The 22,898-nt window shown below is 43.6% G+C and overlaps 1 protein-coding gene across 1 annotated transcript in view; it reads left to right on the top strand.

Moving 5' to 3' along the window:
- The window catches only part of HMCN1 (hemicentin 1), a 193,881-nt gene that overhangs the window by 155,594 nt on the left and 15,389 nt on the right, over positions 1-22,898 (top strand). Inside the window, exons 66-93 of the mRNA XM_009997856.1 lie at positions 492-616; positions 2,084-2,267; positions 2,432-2,529; positions 2,904-3,182; positions 3,975-4,165; positions 5,266-5,347; positions 6,139-6,275; positions 9,211-9,352; positions 10,458-10,602; positions 11,366-11,493; positions 11,871-12,027; positions 12,190-12,311; positions 12,514-12,678; positions 12,894-13,001; positions 13,485-13,622; positions 13,769-13,903; positions 14,171-14,440; positions 14,773-14,963; positions 15,337-15,550; positions 16,100-16,234; positions 16,719-16,909; positions 17,602-17,683; positions 18,489-18,758; positions 19,268-19,438; positions 19,617-19,787; positions 20,834-21,004; positions 22,221-22,391; positions 22,713-22,883. Coding sequence (XP_009996158.1) covers positions 492-616; positions 2,084-2,267; positions 2,432-2,529; positions 2,904-3,182; positions 3,975-4,165; positions 5,266-5,347; positions 6,139-6,275; positions 9,211-9,352; positions 10,458-10,602; positions 11,366-11,493; positions 11,871-12,027; positions 12,190-12,311; positions 12,514-12,678; positions 12,894-13,001; positions 13,485-13,622; positions 13,769-13,903; positions 14,171-14,440; positions 14,773-14,963; positions 15,337-15,550; positions 16,100-16,234; positions 16,719-16,909; positions 17,602-17,683; positions 18,489-18,758; positions 19,268-19,438; positions 19,617-19,787; positions 20,834-21,004; positions 22,221-22,391; positions 22,713-22,883 — 4,544 coding nt within the window. The remainder of the gene's footprint in view (positions 1-491; positions 617-2,083; positions 2,268-2,431; positions 2,530-2,903; positions 3,183-3,974; positions 4,166-5,265; positions 5,348-6,138; positions 6,276-9,210; positions 9,353-10,457; positions 10,603-11,365; positions 11,494-11,870; positions 12,028-12,189; positions 12,312-12,513; positions 12,679-12,893; positions 13,002-13,484; positions 13,623-13,768; positions 13,904-14,170; positions 14,441-14,772; positions 14,964-15,336; positions 15,551-16,099; positions 16,235-16,718; positions 16,910-17,601; positions 17,684-18,488; positions 18,759-19,267; positions 19,439-19,616; positions 19,788-20,833; positions 21,005-22,220; positions 22,392-22,712; positions 22,884-22,898) is intronic.

Below are 22,898 nucleotides of genomic sequence, written 5' to 3'. Positions count from 1 at the left end.
CTTTGATAATTTAGTTTTTTGGTGGGTTTTTTTTGTACAAAGATCTGTGTATAATACTTATTCCTTTCTCAGGTAATAAGATCTGTTAAAGTTCATTAAGTTCACTGAAGTTTATTAAGGTCAATAAGTTTCATTGAGTTCCTTTGGAAGGCAAAAATCTGAGAGGTGGAAACATGCTACTCTTGATCCTTTTCCTTAAGGGGTCTTCAAAAGCATAGTTGGAATCAAATCTTAATACAAGGTTAAACAGGACATCTCTAGGAAAAAACTTCCTAGCCTATCTCTAATAATAATAATAATAATAATGATAATGATAATAATGATAATAATAATAATAATAATAATAATGTGTTGCCAAAAAACAGTGGTTCTTTCACCAAATTCCCAAAAGGATAGAGGTAGTTGATTTAAATGTACAAAACTGAATGTTTATTTGCTGGGTCATAGGAACAGGTAAACAAGCTCACTGTGTTTTATGACCTTCCTTGCAGAGTAACTCCAGATGGCAGCACATTAAACATTTTCAGAGCTCTCAGTTCTGATACAGGAAAATACACTTGTGTGGCTACTAACCCTGCAGGAGAGGAAGACAGAATTTTCAACTTGAATGTATATGGTGAGTTTTCACAGATGCAAAACTGAAATCTAGTCTGTAAGGCTGTCTTTGAAAGCACTCCCATGGGAAGGCCAAGGAATGAGGCTGGCTTCAGAGCAGCACTACATGCATGTGTTTCTCATTCCATGTACTGTAGATATCCCAGTATATTGCTCAGGGTGCTCTGTCAATGGCAAAACGACTGATGTTGCTGTTCAGGGTCTTTGGGGAGAAAGAGAAATTGATTCTTTTGGTGTATTTCATGATAGAGGAATTCTGTTTGTGATGGGTTTTTATTTCTTGTAGAGAAAGATACACTTGGGGCTGTTTTACTGTGATACTGCTTTTTGTTGCATTAGTTTATCTTCACTAATTCCAATCTAAGTACATCAGTTTAAACCAGAGTAGAAGGTAGGGAACTAACAGTTAGGGGTCCCCCCCTTGTGTGACAAAGAGTTTAGTTGGAGCTTAAAAGAAGAAGTGTATCTTGCACAGTTTGATGTGCAGAAGATGAGCATTACTCCTCTTTAGCAGTGTAGAGACACTTCAGTTTGTGAAGTGTGTTAATGAAGTGCAGTGAGTAGTGTGAAAGAGCAAAGGGTTCTGTGTGGGCAGCATTTCACAGCAGTGCAAGGATCTGTCCCAGTTACACAGACTCCAAACCAGTTGGAATTTGAGCACAGAGTAGCAAAAGAAGACCTTTGCTGTAATAAATAACAATACTGAATGACCACATCACAGCTTTGCACTGCAGAGAAGTGGAGGCTTTTTTGATCAGTTTGTCTTGGTTGAAGTTCAAGCCATAACCAACCAACTTTAACGGTCATATCTAGGCAACTGTCATGGTGCGTGGGATCTCAAGCCTGGAGCTGCACATGGCTGGGCCTTCTCTACATAGTGAGGCCCTGCTTGCCCCTGAGACCAAGGCTATAAACTAAGCTATAAAACCAAAAAGCCCAAAGGCAGTTCTGTTAGAATAATAGCTCAAATATTTAATTAGGCATTTTGAAATTTTCTGTATTTAAAAATTAAGTCAGCATATGCATCTAGAAGTTAATACACTAACTTCCCCCTGCATGATTCTAGCTTTCACTTGATTGAAGATGTATTCAAGGAGGTCAGTCTGAGTGGCACCAAACTGCCAAGTCCCATCTGGCCCTGAAGCATTTCAGCCCATCCTCTCTCAGGCCTGGCTACTTGCTCCTTGCTGCATTGTCATTCTGTCCTCTTGAGCTTCAGGCTCTGCCACAGCCTGACAAATCAAAGACATAATTGTACAACCATTCTAACGTGCATCTGATTTGGAATATGTAACTGGATAACTTGTGTTTAATATTGTTAGAGGGTTTACCCTTTTAAAAAACGAGGATTTTCATATTGAGTTGCCTGTGAGGCCTGGAGTGCAGGATTTGCCTGCAAGGGAACACGCATGGCATGGTTCTAAGAGCCAGTTTTAATATCTTCCTTTTCAACATTTACAAAATATAGTTCCTCCAGCAATAGCCAATCATAAAGATGAACCAGAGGACCTCACTGCCCTTTTGGACACCTCCCTAAATATTGAATGTACTGCTACTGGAACCCCACCACCACAGATAAACTGGCTAAAGAATGGCCTTCCTCTGTCTGTCTCCTCCCAAATCAGGTTGCTGTCAGCTGGGCAAATTCTCAGGTTGGTTTTCATCTGTTTTAACGAGCTGAGTTTTCTGTTCTTTTGCTGTATCAGCATAATTTTGCTAGTCTTTTTGGCAGCAAGAATAAAATTCGATCCAAACCATGCCATAATAAAGATAATGTATTCTATTTACAGCTTACTTAAAATTCTTTTCTCTGTAGGCTTGCCCGAGTACAGATACCTGACACTGGTCTGTACACTTGTGTAGCATCTAACAGGGCTGGAGTGGACAACAAACACTACAACCTTCAGGTTTTTGGTGAGTTTCTCTGAAATGTAAATAATCTTATTTCTTAATTCCCTAAACCTAATAATCAGGTTTTTTTCTCACCAACACAAAGTTGCAGGCAGGCACGAGTGTTACATAGGTAATTGTTTAGGGAAACATTAACTTTTCAATGTGGGAAGTGTTTTAACCCTAGCAGAGTCCTTACTTGAATGGGGACCCATAATGTGTCATAGGTTTTGCAGAAAGAATAATAATAGATAATTTCTAAGTGAATTTTAACCCGTGCTAGGCATGAATGTGAGTAGGGAAGTGCAAAAGGGTAGCAGCTGCATCCCAGCTCCTTTTTGTCCGGGATTAACAGCTGGGCTGTGCTCTACATGAACCAGGTCTTTGTTTCTTGGCAGTGCCACCAAGCCTGGATAATGCAGGAGGAACAGAGGAGGTGACAGTAGTCAGAGGCACTTCAGCATCCATGAAGTGTCTGACTGATGGCACTCCTGCCCCCACCATGTCCTGGTTTAAAAACGGGCAGCCTTTAAGCCTCGGAGCTCACCTGACATCGAGGAACCAAGGAATGGTCCTTCATTTTGTAAAGGCAGAGGTCGGCGACACGGGCAAATACACTTGTGTGGCATCCAATGAAGCTGGAGACACCAGCAAGCACTTTGTCCTCAATGTGCTGGGTAAGTGTTAAGTTTTCCATCCCACAAAGTGCCAGCAGTAAATGAGTATCTGCTCAGGACAACGAGTCCAACAATCTCTAGGGACAAGGAGTATTTTCAAGAAAACACCTACTGTGATAAACGAGAGAAGTAAGGAAATGGAAGAAACCTAAACATGTGTGAATGTGTAATATACTATGTATTTTTCTCAGCATTTCCTGAGTACTGGAATAGGCTATAATTAATAGTAAACTCATGTATAAAGTAATTTGGTTTAAACGAATAACTTTGGTTAGAAGAAATTCAGCTAGACAGGGTGATAGCACAGCTGAAGATACAACAGCCAAATAGCTAATAAATGTATTCACTGATACTACATAATGTATTTTACCTAGGATTATGAAAACATTTTCTAACAATGCCAACTCATAAAATATGCAAATTAACAGAGGCAGATGGAAATTGTATGAGATATTCAGTGAGTTCATGACACAGCCAGAAATAATACTAATGCAGTCCAGTTCTACAAACTAACCACAGTGGCCTCAGGTTGTGCCAGGGGAGATTTAGATTGGGTATTACAAGGAATTTCTTCACCCAAAGGGTTGTCAGGCTGCCCAGGGCAGTGGTGGAGCCACCATCCCTTGGGGGCTTTAAAAGCTGTGTTGATGTGATGCTGAGGGACAGAGTTTAGTGGTGGCCTTGGCAGGGCTGGGTTGATGGTTGGACTTGATGACCTGATTCAGTGATTCTCTATCAGGATTTAGAGGCTTTTTGAGTCAATAAAGAACTCAAATGTTTTTCCTTCCACAGCACCACCTCACATCAATGGCTCAGAGCAACCAGAAGAGCTCTCTGTCATCGTTAACAACCCTCTTGAACTTCTCTGCATCTCTTCTGGCATTCCAGTCCCCAGAATCTCATGGATGAAGGACGGGCGCCCACTTCTGGAGAGCGACAATGTTCATGTCCTAAGAGAGGGTCTTCAAATAACCAGTGCCCAGGTCAAGTGTTTGTTTCCTAACAGGCTCAGTTTTGCAAACCCTACGGGAGTGCACAGAACTGACCATCCAAAGAGATGTCCTAAAATTAGGACATAAATCATCCACCTGCAGTTGCAGCTGCAGGATGTGTTTTTCAGGCCTTGCCCTGGAGTTTCCCATTGGGAACCAGCAGTAGTGTTGTGGGTTGAGAGTGCCCCAGTGCTTCTGTCTCTTCTGTTCATTATTACTTCAGGCTCATTTTAGAGTTCTGTCATTTTTAATTTATTGGTACTTCTCAATGCAAAACAGAGCAATCAGTGCTTTTTCTGCATTTATCTCCAGTTTTAGTCTGTATCTGTAATCTGTTCTTGTTCATTTCATACCTAGTTGACTCTTGTTACTGTCTCTTGCTTTTCTTCTGCCACGTTTCATAGTTCCTACCCAGTCTGTCTTCTCTTTCCATTAGCTCCGATTTTCCTAATACTCATTTGCTTCTCATAGGTGAGTAGAAAAGCTGCATTTGCAGTCATCTGTGTGCAAAGTAAAAAAGAACAAAAAGACAATAGAATGACTTGCAGGTTAATTCTGACAATGAAAGAGTCCAGGGGAAAATAACCTTTATGAACCTGCACTGATAAACTAGTTCTGAGGACAGCCAGGCTGAAGCTCAACACAGAAGTGGGACAGGGCTGGGATCTGCTGCTCATTCTGTTTGTAAGGCAAACACTTCTTGTCTTTACAATGAAGAGTTCACAGGTAGGAAACATTAGAAAAAGTATCAATGACTATGTGTGCACAAGAAGATTTTCTCAGTACCCAGGACTGACCCTTGCTGGGATCCCTACAGCCAGGTCCATCGTTATTAATTGCCTGTTGCAAAACGCGTCACAAAGAGAAGGGTTCTGGCTGGAGACACATTATCTGGGGAGATTCCTCTGAACCATGTCTGTACAATCCCACCATGTTAAAATATAGATGTTTTCAAGAGCTTCATTATTTTTGGACATTCCTTATCTCTTATGTTGGATTTTAAGTGCTGCCTGTTGCATGGTGCTGTCAGTGTCTGTCTTGCATGTTCCCATATTCTGAGGATGCTGCTGAAATTGTTCCTGTGTTTCTAGGTGGAGGACACAGGAAGATACACATGTTTGGCATCTAGCCCAGCAGGAGATGATGATAAGGAATATTTAGTAAGAGTGCATGGTAAGTTTGATTTAGGAAAAAGAATTTCTCCTTCAAACTGTAAACTAAGGTACATATCAATATTTCATTTAACAAGTTACGTTTTACTAAAGAAGAAATAGTATGTGTTTTGAGAAAGTATATTATGCCAGATGATCATAATTAACATTTCTGAATAAGGGTAACTATTCTGAACGGGATACACAATTAAAAGAGAAAGTTCCATCAGATGCAACTGATGTGACTTACAATTCCAAGTTTTATATTTTGAATATCTAGGAAGGTTACAGATATCAGTATTCAAGCGGATTGAGTTTATTTTGCTTACTGGCAAAGGATGTGAACTCTACTGGTATCTGTGAGCACCTTAGTTTTCCAGTAGAAAAAGGTAAGACATGTTTTTAGAGACAGATATATAAAATGTAATGACATGATAAATGGGCCTTCAGCAGTTCCAGAGTATACCTTGGGTTTCTCCTTGAAGGTTATAACTTCCATGTTTATTGATGAAACTTTCATGGAACTTTGCTGATATCTGCTCCATCTGGCTTAAATGCTGTTACATTTAAAGAATGGACTTGAAATTAATTTCTGTCACAGGCTGTAGTTTCCAGCCTGTGACTTAGGGAACAGGTTCCGCAGTTAAGGAAATGTGATGTATTTAACATGGGTATTGAAAAACAGAACCAATGAATGGTACCATAGCTTTGCATTAATTTTAAACTTAAGAAATATATGGGAAATTTTCAAGGAGTAATTTTAATGGTAGCTCATATGTGTGATGTTGAATTTTTTCTTCATTTTTGTAACAGTTCCTCCTAACATTGCTGGTACCAGTGGCCCACAGGATGTCACTGTGCTGCAGAACAGACAAGTTCTCCTGGAGTGCAAGTCTGATGCTGTGCCACCTCCAACAATCTCATGGCTTAAAAATGAAGAACTCCTAGAGGTACAGTGGTTACATCATCTGTAGTAGTCTTTTGCTCCCTTTATTTTTTTACACACAGTGCTTGAGGTTTCTTATTCTGCTCACTTGCCCCTTCAGTGCAGTCCAAGTTATGGTGCCTTGAAGAGAAGCTGAGTAGCCCCATCAAAATACAGTTAGTCCTAACTGAGTGCCTGAAGCTAGCAAGCATGTGAAGTGGCCATCCCGCTGTTACTTGTTCTTTTTTCCTTTAGGGGGATCCCTTGCTCCTCCTGGATCCTCTGAGCAATGCTAGAAGCCTTCGGTATACTCCTGAATGGCTTCCCAGGAAAGGTAGCTGAGAAAAGACTATGTGTTTCCTTTGGGTATATTATGCATCCTCATAATCTAGTAGCATTTAGAAAGGAATTACAATTCTTTGCACTGGAAAAAAGAAAATGGGTTGCTAATCACCACACTTTGGTATCAAATGCATCTTCTTCCCTCAGATTTCCACATAGTGTCATGTTAAGGCATTGAGTCTTTGCTGGTTGAGAGACAATGAGCAAGATGAGGAGGGTTTATACAGAAAGAATTTTTACTTCACATCCCGTTTCTTGCGATCACTTAGAACCCAGGTGCTTTCCATTGGAACAATTTAAGTTCAGTTGTTAATGTAACTTAATTTAGAATTTTCTCTCAATTGATCTTTATTCATTCAAATCCAGCTTATGAATTGTCTCCCTTAACTGCAGTCCCCAAAGTTCTGCTTGTGAGCTTTCCTTCTGACATGCCGTACTTGGAAGAATGAAATGTCAGTGGGATAAGTAAGAATTTGGGGGGCTGGTTATAAGTGCTACTGTGGAGTGTCACCTTGACTATAACCCAAGAACTAGCTAGAGACAAGTGCAGGAGAAACACTCTTCTGAATGGTCAGTTCTTTATTTGGGTAGTGATTCTTTTCTAAATGAAAGCAAGATTGAACAAGGCTTGGAAGTTAAGGATGTGAATTTTTTTTTTCTTGGAAAGCTTGTGTTTTCAAGGCAGTACTTAACAAAAATAAACTATGAAAAGAACCCACTAGTACCAACTATTTACCAGAAGCCAAAACAATAGAGGAACACTGTGACAGACACAGATACTCAGCTGAAAACCTGGGAGTTAACTTTTGTAATATTGGTTCTCCTCTTTGTTGTGCAGTATGGTCAGTCCCCTGCCGTCTGATTTGTGATAGAGAGTAGGGGCTGCCAATCTCCAGAGTTAGCTCTCTTCCAGCACTGAATGTAGGGTATAAATGCAGTACAGATGCAGGACTACATTTGTCACATGTACTTGAAGCTGCAGACTTAGGTTTATTCTCTCCTACCATCCTTTCAATTCTTCAGCTTGGCTTGTATAAATACATACTCCAGATATTAAGAAAACATTAGAGTCCTCCTGAATGCCTGGTTGCTTTCTCAACCTCAAATAAATGGAATAGCCTGCAATAGTAAGAAGCTGGGAAAGACCTCTCCTTGAGTGTGGAAAGAGGTGCTCTGTGCCATATGATCCTCCTTATGTTGGCAAAATGAGGTTTCACAGTAAGAAGAGAGTTCTGGAGAAAGTTAGGATTTCCTCATTACTTCAATTTTAGTCCTTACTGCTTTTTTAGAAACAGCCTTGTGGTGGAGGGTGTCATTCCTCCTGGTTCTGTTTTCTCCCACTGTGCAGATTTTGAGGTCTGCTCTAGACCATGCTTCATGTTGTAAGTGTGCAGCCCCACCATTGCTGGTAGCAGAACTAGAGATAGATCTAGCCTCTAGTAGTTCTGGAGTGCACTCTTCACTTACTTGGAAATGCACATTGAGTGTTAAAAGAGGTAGGTAGGAGCATCTTGACCCAGTCTGGCTCTATTTAAACACTACAAGAATTGCTGAATTTCTGTTTTTTCAAAGATGGATTTTCTGACATAGGTTGAGCAGAGCATAAGGGTGAAAGGGACAGCTTAACCCCCTGCCTTGTGTGGTCAATATGCTTCTGTGTTTAGAAACCATAGCATAGACTGTGTAGGAACTCACAGGAACTACCCCCCAAATCTGACTGTCTGTAGTGCACTCTGCTGGTGAATAATTTCTCCTCTGAGGCTCTAGCACTGCTCTTCAGCTGCCACTGGTGGACTTGCTGAGTGGGTGCTCAGGATGGGACCTGCACCCTGGGGTCCTGGTGCAGAACTGGAGGAGTTCACCTGTGGGTTGTAGTTGTTGCCCAGAGATCTTCTAGCCAGAGGAGTAGATGTCAGTGTTCAATTTCATCCAAAGTGTGGGAAGCACATATTGGAAAAGTTTGAGTTTCTTTCCTTTTTCTGTTGTTTTGGGGTTGTTTGGGGTGGTTTTTTTTATCCAGTTAGGTTTTTGGACACTTGTAGTTGATGTTACTGTCAGTCATTCATGCAGATCTGATCCAGACTGGTTGTGGTCAAAAAGCTTTGACTCCAAGTGGCTACCCAGCAGGTGCTGTGGAGTCCTTGCAGAGCTGGGAAGAGTGTAGGCTGCCTATTCAGAAATGTTGGCTGCTGAACTTTGTAGGCTAAGTTTATGCTGGATCCCACCTGATCAAGGCTCTGTAGAGAAACTTGCATTTCTTCTGCCTGTAGCGTGCACGGATTTTAAAAAACATCAGTAAATTCATGGTGTGCTATTAGCTTCCTCTTTCCATAAAAATTCAAAAGCCCCTTGGCTGTGTAACTCAAAAAGCTGTCTGGTTCAGGCACAGGTCCCAGTAGGGGCTTCCAGGGGAACTGTTAAGCAGGGATAATTTTGTAAAACATTATTTACCCTCTTCGTGGATGTGAACAAAGTTAAGCCAGCAACAAATTCAGTCCCTGGTTTATCTTTGGCTTTCCTTCATGGCTTTGATTACTCTGCAACGAAAAAATGTTCTACCTTCATCAAGAGAACAATGGCAAAGGTAAATTTGTCCAACTCTCTCTCTTTCCCCTCAGGGAAGTCCCCGAGTTCGAATCCTGTCCAGCGGGCGGTACCTGCAGATCAACAACGCTGAGCTCAGCGACACAGCGACCTACACCTGCGTGGCCAGCAACGTGGCAGGAAGAGTGACCAGGGAGGTCCTGCTGACTGTACATGGTAAAATCATGGCTCCAGTCATCTGTGTGTTGTGATCTTTGGGTGCCTATCTGCAGGAGTTGACAGGGCAAGAAGTGGTGTTAGTAGTCTCTTTCTAGCCAAGCCTTGGCCGCTTTGCCTGTTTCTAAACTGGGGCACCATATGCATTGCCTCCTGTGTCACCATCTGAGTCCACAATTGTGACCCACACTAAAGGGTGATCTGGGGACTCCCTAGGACTCTTTCTCCATCTGCCTGTGCTTTCTGCCGCTGTGCATCTAGCCATCATCCCGATACAGAGTCAGGACATGCCTAGAATGAACACCAGATCCAGGACTGAGGGATGCTCTTGAGCAGAGAAATTCTTCAAAGCATTTGACCAGCATCTTGGGGACTAAGTTTCATAGCTGGCTTGTCCACCAGTTTTGCAAGTTACTTGAAAACCGTGGCTGCTTCTCTGCATCTATAAGCAGGAGCTGGTGGGAAGACTGGTCGTGATGGAGCTTTGGGCAGCCTGATCTAGTGGGAGGTGTGCCTGCCCACAGCAAGTCACTTCCAACCCAAACCATTCCTGAAGGACCCTGTGCATGCCCATGCCTGTCCTGCACTACCATTTTATTTTAAACCCAGTTATTTTCTTACCTGTAGTCTGACGAGAAAATACTCTGTTCTCACACCGTGTTCACCACACGGGTGATGACAGGAAACTTTGTTTCAGTTCTCTTCACAACCCAGTCAGATACCTGCCTCACACTGTGTCCCTGCTGATTAGCACTCCTCCAATTAGAATTCTGTGTTCTCTTTAATTGATAAATAGGAAGCAAGGCTATCACTACAGCCTGATTTTGCTGAATTAAATATGCTGAGCCCTTTTATTGTTTTAGCTATACGATGACCTTTGTGGTAACTTGCAGAGATGCTCTTTACAGTACATTTCAGACAAACTTTCTTTTTCATTCCCTGCTGCATCATGGCAATTATTGTGCACCACAAAATGGTAAGAAATTGTTTCTGTCGTGGCATTCATCCCTTTAGCTCTTCCTGCATCTGTTTTCATGTGCTCAATTTCAAGTCATTGCAACTTGAAGCTGTTTTCTTAAATCATCAGCAGTTCTTCCTTTCGCAGTGGCTCCTACAATCCGAAGCAGTCCCCAGGCTGCTGTGGTGCATATAAATGCTTCTGCTGTTCTGGAATGTGCTGCAGAAGGAGTCCCAGCCCCCAGGATTACGTGGAGGAAGGATGGGGCTATTTTTACTGGAAACAACACAAGGTATTGTCCAGAAGTCAGCATAAATATTCTTGGGTTTTCAAAGGATGTATTAATTACAGAAAGCTTAATTAGACATACGTAACTTATGCACTAGTTTTGTTTTCACAGATCAGAACTAGTATTTGTACTGTCACCCTCAGTAGGCCCAACTGTAATATGGTCATAGAAACAGTGATGTAAAGAAGTTGTTCTACAGAGAAGTAGCAGTACCAAAGATTTCATCCTTTTATCGTTAAGAAGGACAAAAAACTACTTTGACAACCAAATATAATAATAATTCTTCTGATATCAAAGAATTTGAAGACTCAACATGAAATGTCTTTGAATTTTTATATATACATGACATTTTGGGATAAGGCCAAGCAATTTCATGAGGCCAGAAGCTACTTGAGTGTACTCTTGTTTCTAATACGGAAAGCTTCCTATACATGTTCTAGTATAAATTTTTACTAATTAGGATTTTTTAAGGTTAAATGAGAGATCATAAAGAAGGGATTTTGGATATTTTCTGCAAATCTGTCATGATTTTTCTGGAATTATGTCACCTAGATTTCATAATTTCTCTGAAAAACGGACTTGCTGGGAAAGATTTTTTTTAAGAGTGAAGTCAGAATAAATACCATAAGTGAGAAAACCACATTAAGACACCACGTGTTCAGGTTGTTTGTTGTGTACCCTGAGTCATTGTTTCCTTTTGCATTACCAGGGTAGCCTGTGGCTCTATTGATGGGAAAGTAGGAAAAATTCTATGGCTTTGTTTCAGATACTCCATGTTAGAGGATGGATCTCTACACATCCACTCAGCACACGTTACTGACACAGGAAGATATGTGTGTATGGCAACCAATTCAGCTGGCACTGAACGCAAACGAATTGATCTGCAGGTTCTTGGTAAAACTTTCAGTTTTAGACAAATATGTGGGGTTTTCAAGTTTGAAGTCCAGTTATATAATTTTTCTTGTCCTGCCAGATCCAGTTTTAAGTTTGGCCCCTTTCTAGCTACATTGGTGAAAAAACCAAAACAACATTTACAGTTTTAGGAATACAACTCAAATGTTCATGACAAGAAAAAACTTATTCTTTGTGCACTGAAACTAAAGAGACTTGACAGATCCCATGCTTCATGTTTTGTAAGTTTACTGCTGTCAGGTTACTCTTTATAAAAATCAAGCACATATTCAGACAGTTCAGCTCTCTATAGCTGTGAAGGGGGTGCATGGACATATGTGTATTATTATTCTGAATAATAAGGCTTTGTTTGTCCTTAGTTCCTCCAACTATTGCTCCTGGACATACAAATATTACAGTTACTGTAAATGTGCAGACCACTCTGCCTTGTGAAACCACTGGAATCCCCAGACCAGCAATTAGCTGGAAGAAGAATGGGCATTTGCTTAGTGTTGACCAGAACCAGAATACATACAGGTGAGAGATGTTTTGTTTTCAGTGTGGGTTTAAAGTTTTCAGGGATGATTTTGGCACTTTAAATAAATGTCATCTTATATAGCCAGCAAAGTCAGTGGTTGGATTGCTTGAGAAGAACAGTAGTATTTCAGTGGCCTTTACTTTCTTCTTTTCTTTGTTCAGACTTCTATCTTCAGGTTCCTTAGTGATCATTTCTCCCACTGTGGATGACACTGCTGTCTACGAGTGCTCTGCATCAAATGATGCAGGAGAAGATCAAAGAGCAATTGAACTCACTGTTCAAGGTAGAGGGGAAATTGCTGTTATGTGTGTGGCACCCAGAATTTCCTTGGGGTGTTCTAATGTTAAGATGAGATGGTTTTATATCATTCTTTTATGATACTGATACCCGTAAGTCTCTGGTATTCCCAAGAAAGAAAAGTTATTTCCAAGAATTTCTAAAAATGAAAATGGACAGGTAACCTTTACTCTGATCTTCACTTTTAGTGCCCCCATCCATAGCAGATGAGGCCACAGACCTTTTGGTCACAAAGCTGTCTCCAGTAGTGATTTCCTGCACCGCATCTGGGGTTCCTGTCCCCTCTGTTCATTGGACCAAAAATGGCATCAAGCTGCTTCCCAGAGGAGATGGCTACAGAATTCTCTCTTCAGGTAACATGCGTGACTGGAGCTTGGCTGCAGAAGTCAGGAAAAGGGTGCAGTCGTGCTCAGCTGGAAGTGGTTATTTAATAACTGCCCACAGTCCTCCAAACAGGCCTGCTCCAGTTTCTCGGAATAAAATCCCAGCCCCCTTCAGGTGGATGCTGCAGGCAGTGGCCCTCTGGATGCAGGCTGCTGTGTGTTGTGACGCGCTCTCTCTGCTGCAGGTGCTGTTGAAATCACAGCGGCGGAGCTGGCGCACGCGGGCCGGTACACCTGCCTGGCCCGCAACGCCGCGGGCACCGCGCACCGGCACGCCACGCTCACCGTGCAGGGTAAGGGCAGGCTGGGAAGGGGTCTTCTGGCAGCAAACCTTGCCCTTCAGTGCAAACAGAGTAATGCTGAAGCCAGAGGGCACCATCACAGGTAGTGTCTGGCTCAGCGGAACTGGCCTGTGGGTTATTCACACAGTCACTGCACTCTGCAGGTTTAATAACCCTGATACCTTGGGTTGAGCCCCCCAGTCCATGCTGCTCTGCTTTACAAGGTCTTTTGTTTCGTTGCTCTTTGGGAAGTTACTATGTATCTGATGGCAAATTGCATGGAGTAAGGCCATATTCTGTACCCATACTCACACTGAGCATGTTGAAAAGCAGCTCCACTGAGCTCTTCGGAAGGATGGCAGAACACAGCCCGTTGCCAGCTCAGCCCTCTTAGACTTCCAGGTTATGAGAGGTTCAGTATCTTCTCTGTTTTCTAGCTTGGAAGATTAAACTTGTTGCCTTTTCCTTTTTTTTTTTTTTTTTTTCATGCCACAGAACCACCAGTTATCCAGACTCAGCCAGGGGTGCTGGATGTCATTGTGAACAATCCCATTCTACTGCCCTGCAAGGCCACGGGCACACCATGGCCCATCATAACATGGCAAAAGGAGGGCATCAATGTCATCACAGCAGGTATCCTCCTAAAGCTCCAGCCTACTTGCTGTGACTCAGAAGCTTATTTTCTCTTTTCTGAATGTTCAGACTTGGATATAAGCAACCCATTCATTTTAAAACAAAAAACAATACCAAAGTGCCATCCTTTTTTATATTTGTTTCAGGTGACAGTTACATGGTCCTTCCAAGTGGCAGTTTACAGATTGCAAAATCAACTGTTGAAGATGCTGGCACTTACATGTGTATTGCTCAAAATCCAGCTGGCACTGCTCTGGGGAAGATCAGATTGAAAGTTCAAGGTAAATAATCTCTTAAACTCTTGTAGTGATTTACAGACAAGAAATCTGCACTTGCTTTCTGTTAATCAAAGCACAATTCTGAGCAACAAAAATGAGCCTAATCCTTTCCTTTCTGATGTGAAACTGAATAGAGCCCTGGAGGCTTATTCCCTTTACTTGTACTTCAGGATCAAAATATGCTTTTAGGATTATTTTCCCTAAGAACTGAAACATTCTATGTTTCTTACAACATTTTAAGTCTTTTAAAATTTTTCTCCAATCTTTCAGTTCCTCCTGTTATCAAGTCTCACGTCAAGGAATATGTTGTTCCTGTTGATCAGTCTGTCACTCTGCAGTGTGAGGCTGAGGGCTACCCTGCTCCAGAAGTCAGTTGGCACAAAGATGGACAGCAAATAACAGAGTCCATTAGAAGAAGAGTTCTTAGCACTGGAGGACTGCAGATCGTGTTTGTGCAGCCCGGCGATGCTGGCCAGTACACGTGCATAGCAGCAAACCTGGCTGGGTCCAGCACTGCCAGCGTGGAGCTCACTGTGCACAGTAAGTGGGACTGCACGGAGACACTGTGTTCTCCTGACCCTGTGGAGGGTCAGGAGTCGGGGTCTAAGATCAGGAAAATTGGGCTACTTAGTGGGTGAGTTTCATTGGGCTATAGTATCAGCCAGTTGCTTTAATTTAGGACAAATTTTGTATTTCCTTAACTTTGTTACAAGTGTTTCACTCATTGCTCTGGCATGTGTAGTGTTGGTCACTGATGGAGAACAAGGAGCAATGTAGAAGATCTGGGCAATGGTTTCTTCAGCATTGTGTGCTTTTATAGTAGTGCTTGAGTAATACACAGAGGTTAATCTTCTTAATAAACCTTCTCACAGTTCCACCCAAGATTCGCGGCACAGAGGCACAGTACGCGGTCACGGAGGACTCCCAGGCTGTTCTGTCCTGTGTGGCTGAGGGGATTCCAACACCCACAGTTAAATGGAAGAAGGACAATACCCTGTTAACAGAGAAAGGAGGAAAATACCAGGCTATGCCAGATGGACATCTCGTTTTGGACAGTGTTGTTGTAAGTTCCCTAAGTCTAAGCTATCACTCGGCAGGCTTGGCAGTAAAAAGCCCGGCTTCTCTTTGTTTTCACCCACTTCTGGATTAGTCTTCATTTTATTTTGTTTTCCTGTTCTTAATGTTTCAAAGTCTTCATAAATGTTTTGTTTTCCACTGAGGAGTAAAATATATGTGAAAAATTGATAGGGATAAATGCTCAGGAAGGGCAAAAAAAGCAGTGTAGGTCACCTTTCAGATGAAGAGGAAGTGCAGGCATTCAGATGAGCATTTCTACTGAACACGTGTTCCAAACCTTTGGAGATTCCTTTATAATTTCAAGTGGTAGTGTTGTGTATGTATCACAGCTGAAATCGCCCCAACGTGCTTTCTTTCAGCCTGAAGATTCTGGCAGTTACACCTGTATTGCCAGCAATGCTGCTGGGGAAGACACCCACACCATCACCCTGGTAGTTCATGTGCTTCCAGCTTTTACTGAGCTGCCTGGAGATGTAGCTTTGACTAAAGGAGAGCAGCTCAAACTGACTTGCAAAGCAACAGGGATACCTGTGCCCAAAATAACATGGACCTTTAACAATAACATCATTCCAGGTGGGTAACACTAGGTCTTACTGGCCATTCTGCTCTAGGTGTTTTCTCTCACACAGCACTGCAATTAGCTTAGGATAAGGAACGAAAAAAATCTAGAGGGAACAAACTTGTTAGGCAGTGATGGTGTGGGGAGTATCTTCAGTATTGTGCAGTCATGTAATTAAATTGAATCTGAGACAAAGCTGTGAGGAAGATAATTAAGAAATTGTTCCTCATGTGTGGCCAGTAGTGTGACTCATGAGTAATATTCAGTATGTGATGATATTGACACAGCATCCAATAACTAATGCTACTTCTCTTAAACACGAAGGAAAACTCAGCAGTTCATAGAATGCAGCTGCACAAAGCTCAAAATTAAGGGACAAGTTAAGTGAATACATGCTTGTGGGTAGATGTTGTGGCAGTGACTTCTCTGCATTTCTGAGGGGTCCCAGACATGAGTGGCATGGTGGGTTGCTGAATGCCACTCCAAACTATGGGCATATGAGACATGGAGATGTAGATGTTTCAAGTTGTTGAAGTGACTCTTTACTGTGTGTTTCCCTGCAGTGCAATATGATGATGTCAATGGACACAGTGAACTTGTTATCGAAAGAGTATCTAAAGATGACTCTGGTACCTATGTATGCACAGCAGAAAACACAGTTGGCTCAATCAAAGCTATTGGTTTTGTGTACGTCAAAGGTACGTAAAATAATTGTAGTTGTGGTCACTACTGGACAATTTCCACAGTCATTGGCTTTGACAATACAATCCCAGACTGGTTTGGGTTGGAGGCGACCTTAAAAAGATCTAATCCCAACCCCCCTGCATGGGCAGGGACACCTCCCACCAGCCCAGGTTGCTCCAAGCCCCATCCAACCTGCCCTTCAACACTGCCAGGGATGGGGCAGCCACAATTTCCTTGAGCAACCTGGGCCAATGTCTCAGCCACCCTCACAGGAAGGAATTTCTTCCGAGCATCCAACATAAATCTCCCCTCTTCCAGTTTGAAAGTGTTGCCCTTAGTATTTGATACCTCGTCTACCTTGACTAAAGAGAGAAAAATGGAACCAGGTTGAAATTCTCAGTTCACAAAGTCAGAGATGAGTGATCTCTACCAGCAATTATCATTAAGGGCATTTTATTTTGACTCTGATGTTGTTCTGCAATCACTTATTTTTTTCAGAACCTCCAGTCTTCAAAGGGGATTACCACTCTAGCCGGATTGAGCCCTTGGGTGGCAATGCTATGTTGAATTGTGAAGTCAGAGGAGATCCACCTCCAACTATCCAGTGGAGCAAAAAAGGAGTTGGTGTTCAGAGTAACAGCAGGATCCGACAGCTCAACAACGGTTCTCTTGCTATCTATGGCACTGTGGTGAGTCCCTGGCCAGGTCCAATGCACTCCTGCATTGTACTTGAATTCTAAAAGTGCTCCAGATTGTATTGTTTTAAAAGGGTGAGGCTGGACATTTAATCCACTTCTGCTTTTACCTTTGACAAATGTTGTTTTAATTCAGATTAGAATTAGGCTAAAATTATTGTGACAAAAAAACCCCGAGGGGGTGTTTTTAATTGCCAGAAGGACTGAACCTACACACTAACTTTTAGTGTGCAAAATCCTGGTCATGCCCAAGTAAATTAGTTTTGTTTGGCCTTAAAAGAACCTGGGTTCTTACACGGTCAGGTCAGCTGAAAAGCAATTTCTCCATGTGCAAATCTCTTAGCATCAAAATTTCTAATGGGAATGGCAAGACCCTTTTTCTACCCACATAAACTCATGCCACCCTTTTGAAATAAGATAAAAAACAATAGATCACTTGAGTTTGTTCAAGTTTTAGAAAAAAAATCTGATCCTCAGCATTAAGGAGTTGAAGGAAAGAAATGGAATAATAAAAATAATTCACAATATCAGATTAATGTTAGTTAAGGGAAAATGTTGATATATGTCTTGCCTCTGAAGATCCAGGGTGTGCCCAGTTGTGGTGCAGAAAATTCACTCCCAGGAGGGGCTCTGTCCACAGAAACCCTCATTACATACATGTTGAGTATTTGCTTGTTATTCTTTAGAATGAAGATGCTGGTGACTACAAGTGTGTGGCTACCAACGATGCTGGCGTGGTGGAACGCAGCCTGACACTGACACTGCAGAGTAAGGCTCAAAGTGGTACCCTTAATGTTTGTAGATTGGAGCAATAACCTACCTGTGGGTAGATGTGTGCAGCTCCCATGGAACTTTTGGAGGCTGGACACTGCACTGTAGCTGAATATTCATCTTGTCTGTCATCGTTAATATTTAAGAGTCTAGTTAGTGTAATGTAGTGATAGAGGACAGAGAAGAGGAGCAATAGAGGATGATTCAGCCTCAACTTAGAAACCAACTTGGGGTGGGGTGAAGCACCTTCCTGAAAGGGCCTGTTTCTCTGATTAGAGTGGATATCTGTACAGCTGGAGTAAATGAGACTCTTTAACTTCTAAATGAAGAAAGTTACACGACATGAATCCCTGCTTTTACTGATGACATTTTCTTTTTGTCAGAAATAATATTGTAGAATTATTTTTTCACTGGTTGTAGAATTTCTGAACATCCCTTTTTACTGTCACCTGAAGCAGTGTGGATCTGTGACATGTCTCACTTGTCTCTGGACAGGATTAGTAGGACAGGATTCATCATGACAGATGAATTTCTGCAGGTTTTGTGAAAAGCAACACATTTTAGCAAGATGACTGTGTGCTCTTCTAGTCAGGCCTCAGTTCTAACTTTGGTCCTCAGATTGCTGCATATTAAAAAAAGCCTATAATTGTTAATTTAACCTTTATATATTTTCACATCAACAGTAATAACTTTAGTCAAAGTAAACTCACTCAGGATGTTTTTTTGCCCTCATTCTGACCTGACCTTTAATATTCAACACAAAAACTGTCACTGTGTGCCTGAAGAGCCCTTTGTCTTTCAGGTCCTCCAGTCATTACTGTTGAACCTGTGGAGACAGTGATTGAAGCTGGTGCCACAGCAGTGCTGAACTGCCAGGCACATGGAGAGCCCCTTCCAACCATCAAGTGGTCCCGCCAGGGTCTCCCAGTTGTGGGTGACGAGCGAGTGACCATCCTGTCCAACGGCTCCTTGCGCCTCGTGGCGGCACAGAAGGAAGACACGTCTGAGTACGAGTGCGTGGCGAGGAACCTGCTGGGATCTGTTCTTGTCAGGGTGCCTCTGACTGTCCAGGGTAGGTGCACGAGGTACAGGACAGCAACCATCAGACTGGTAGATTAGAGCATTAGTTGAGGTTAGGTGTGATCAAGACTTTATCTTACCATGGTTTATGGGTAAGATCTTGTTTTCCATATACACACTGTGGGTGTGTTAAGCCCAGTCTGAGATGTCAGTGGGTTTCTGTTTAGTGAAATTATGTTCCCTTACACTCTTCCAGCTGTCTGAGATGGATGGGTGAGAAGGAGTGTGAGACAGAAATAATAATGAGAGGGTCTTGAATCAGGTCCCATCCTCAGAACACACACAGCGTAACTTAACTGTGCCTCTAAAGAGCATTTGGGAGGATAAGCAATGGCTGCTGCAGAGCAGCTCGTGTAGTCTCTGACGTCTGCAGTAATGCAGATATGAGGTGAGGTGGGTTTCCAAGGATGGCGTATGAGGTACGTTTTTCATTTTGCTGGATGGATCTGAGAGGGTTCCAAGCTGCAGCGCGTTACAGACAGGCTCTTTTTCCCATTGCAGTGCACGGTGGGTTTTCTGACTGGCTGGAATGGCGGGCGTGCAGCGTCACCTGTGGGCAAGGTGTTCAGGAGCGCGTCCGGCAGTGCAACAACCCGCTGCCGGCCAACGGCGGGAGGAGCTGCGAGGGGCCGGAGACGGACATGAGGAGCTGCCACAACCAGCCCTGCCCAGGTACAAGTCACTGTCACAGGGAGCTGCCCTGCCTGAAGTGCCTGGGAGGGAACCATCAGCACCAGCTTCTTCATGACAGATGAATTTTTCTAAGAACTTGGAGTTCGTTCTGACTCTGATGGAAATAAATACCACAAAGATACTTAATATTAAAACTGTGGGGTTTTCTGTTTCATAGTGGATGGCAACTGGTCGGAGTGGGGGTTATGGGAGGAATGTTCCAAGAGCTGTGGACAAGGCAACAGGACCCGAAGCAGGAGCTGCAGCAACCCCCCCGCCCAGCACGGCGGGAAGCCCTGTGATGGCAGCCCTGTGGACTCCATCATGTGTAATATCAGGCCTTGCCCAGGTAAGAGAAGAGTGGCTTAAAATTAGTTGCACGAGGAGCTTCCCATGTAGGTTTATTTTGTTCTCCAGACCCAAATTTTCTCAGCTTGTTTGAAATTAGAGAAGAATTAAGCTCCCAGTTGTTTTGTTTTAAAATGGTGTGTAATGTATTCAATGGCAGTAGTTCTTGGAAACAGAAGCTACAAAGTAAGTGCAAGGAGTATTGTCAGCAATTTATCTTTTTTTTTTTTTTAACCCAAATAAAAAGTTGATGTTTTCCAGTACTTGTTACCTATGTACTCACACAGTGAAACTCCCTACTCTAAACTCGTTCTGCTGAGTCAATTAAAATTTAAAAAAAACCCAAACCACTAGCAATTGAAAAGGTATGTAAACCATTATAATTAATAATTTAAGACATTATCTTTATATCTTTCTCTGTTGTTTTAATTTTCAGCCACACTTTTCTTCTAACCAGCTGAATGTTCAGGGTTCCTTTCTGTCTTGGTGGTACTTCCTGTGTTGAACAAGTTGTAATTCATTCATAACCCTTCACCACTGGCATGTTTCCTCATAGAAAAGTTTTGTTATGTTGTTTTTCCCTTTTTCCCTGGCTCTGCTACCACCACAATGCCAAATGTTCACCCACCAGCCTGAGACTCATTCCTCTAGGTCTTAGTGGCAATGTGAGTCCTGGCTCCCACTTGCTGGCAGGCACCAGCCGTGTGCCAGCTGCTAGCTGGTGTGTCCTGTCCTCTGCTGGGACCTTCAGCCCAGGATGGACAGGGCCAGGGAACTTGGGGAAACACCAGATTTAATCAAGCGTTCAGTTCTGTTATTCCAAGATTGTGGTGAAGTGGTGTGTTCCAAAAACAAGAAGGAAAGAATTAATCTCTCTTTGGAAGCTGTTGATGTGTTTCAGCTGTTGCTCAAGGGGAAGGTTTTTTTTTCAAGGGCTTGTTCAGGACATTTCATTTATTGATACTGAAGAAGGTAGCTTTTTTTGCTGGGGGCTGTGGAGCTGTCATTCCAAGCTGAAGCAGTTTTACAGCTGTGCTGCCTTTGCAGTGGATGGGGAGTGGAGCTCCTGGCTGCCCTGGGGCCCGTGCAGCGAGACCTGCGGGAAGGGCACCCAGAGCCGGGCGCGGCTCTGCAACAACCCGGCTCCGTCCCACCACGGCTCCCCCTGCCCCGGCTTGGATGCCCAGGTGCAGGTTTGCAGCAACAGGGACTGCCCAGGTAAGGTGTGTCGGACGTGAAAGGAACGATGGCAGACTTCTCCTTTCCCAGTTCTATTTGTTTTATAGCAAAACCTTTCCAGTTCGCAGAGCGTAGTCGCTGAAAAAATTCCATTCGAGCCTTTTATTTTCCCTGGCGCTTGTCACTGTCTTTAGCATCCCTCTATAGACCTGACATATGGGATTGCTTCCCCTGGCCTTGTCTCTCTTCCTTTACCCTGCTACTGTGCAAAAGCAGCAATTTAAATCCTTGGCAGTTAAATCACAGGTTTCCTTAATATATCTTTAAAAAATGTTCTTAGGTTCTGTTATTCATATATCCCTTTCCTCCACATTTCAAGGAGTCCTTCATGACTGAGTAGGAAAATCCACATTTCTGAAATACGACCTTTGCGTTTGGCTGAGGGGTAATGAAGGGACATTTCATGAAGGGGAATGTTCAGACTAGATCCTTCTGGCTTCACGCTCCATTTTGCACATGCCAGAGCCTGCAGTGGGTCCTGCTGCAGCTGTCAACTGCCAGACAAGAACTGACCATGTGCAACGTGGAGCCCTCAGCTGCTGCCACGTTTGTCTGGCTTGATGTCCTGCTGCTGGGGGTGCTGGTGCTTGCAGCTGGACTGGGACTGGGGCTGCTTCTTAGCCACCAGCTCGGGTGTTCACATGGCTGTACCCATAACAGTTTGTGTCACCGTGTCTCGAGAGATCAAAGACTCTGTTCCTCAAATGCTTTAGACCTGGCTCGTGAGACAATTTAGTAATAACTGCTATGAACAGCTGAGCAAAGTGGGTTAGGAAAGGGGGGAAGAAGGTGGCGATGGCTGCATCTTCAGACAGTGCAGCTGCAAGCAGAGGAGGGCACATAACAAAAGCCTGGGTTTTGGGGTGGCCCCTGAACTGGCCATCTGCCCAGGGTGCTGATTTCAGATAATACCTTGTCTAGAGTTTGACTTGCTTACAGTTACCAAAGGCATGAGAGTGGCTGAGCTTGAAGTCTGGGTGATCCCTGACCATGGATTCTGGTCAGACTTGCAAGTTGATTGAAGTCGTGCCTTTCTCTAGTTTCCCTACTGGAAATCCCTGTGTGGAAACCCCTCTGTAACTGAGATGTTCTATAGCGAGCCAGTAACATCCTGCAGGCAGTGTTACCCTGGTACAGCCCTGATTTACTTTGCTACTTCTGATGTCAGAGACTGTAACTGTGCCTTTCTCGCCAGTGGATGGGAAATGGGCCGCGTGGAGCAGCTGGAGCTCCTGCTCCGTGTCCTGCGGAGGAGGCAGCAGGCAGAGAACGCGCCAGTGCTCAGACCCAGCCCCGCAGTTCGGGGGTCACAAGTGCGAAGGAAACGACATGCAGGTGGATTTCTGCAACAGCGATCCCTGCCCCGGTAAGTGTTCTGGGTGAGGCTGCAGATCTGCAGCTCTCCGGTCCGAATCCCGCACAGGGAACTCCCGCAGCGCAGGGACCCCTGTGGTTAGCAATTCGTGCTGCCTGCTTTCCTCAGATGATGCCTCTGGAGTTGGTTAATGTACTCACTGAATGCTGGAAAAGACAACTTTCTTAGATCTTTAATTGCCAGGGGATTTTTATTTTCTTTTTGGAGAAAGAAATCAGGTTAGTCCCCGACAGGAATGTTCTCCTGGCGTGACTCTGGTTTTAAGCATCTGTTCAAAGAGGTAGACAGGTAAGACCTGACTTTTTGTTGCAGTTCATGGCAGCTGGGGCCCCTGGAGCAGCTGGGGAACCTGCAGCCGGACGTGCAACGGGGGCCAGACGAGGCGGTACCGGGCGTGTGACAACCCGCGCCCCGCCAGCGGCGGCAGGGCCTGCGCGGGGCCCGACATGCAGACCCAGCGCTGCAGCCCCGAGCCCTGCCCCGGTGAGGGCCCGGGCC

This window comes from Chaetura pelagica, unplaced genomic scaffold (assembly GCF_000747805.2).
Source record: "Chaetura pelagica isolate M959 unplaced genomic scaffold, ChaPel_1.0 scaffold655, whole genome shotgun sequence".
Lineage (NCBI taxonomy): Eukaryota > Metazoa > Chordata > Aves > Apodiformes > Apodidae > Chaetura > Chaetura pelagica.
The sequence above is the reverse complement of the archived record's forward strand: the minus strand, read 5'-3'. Positions and strand labels throughout refer to the sequence as shown.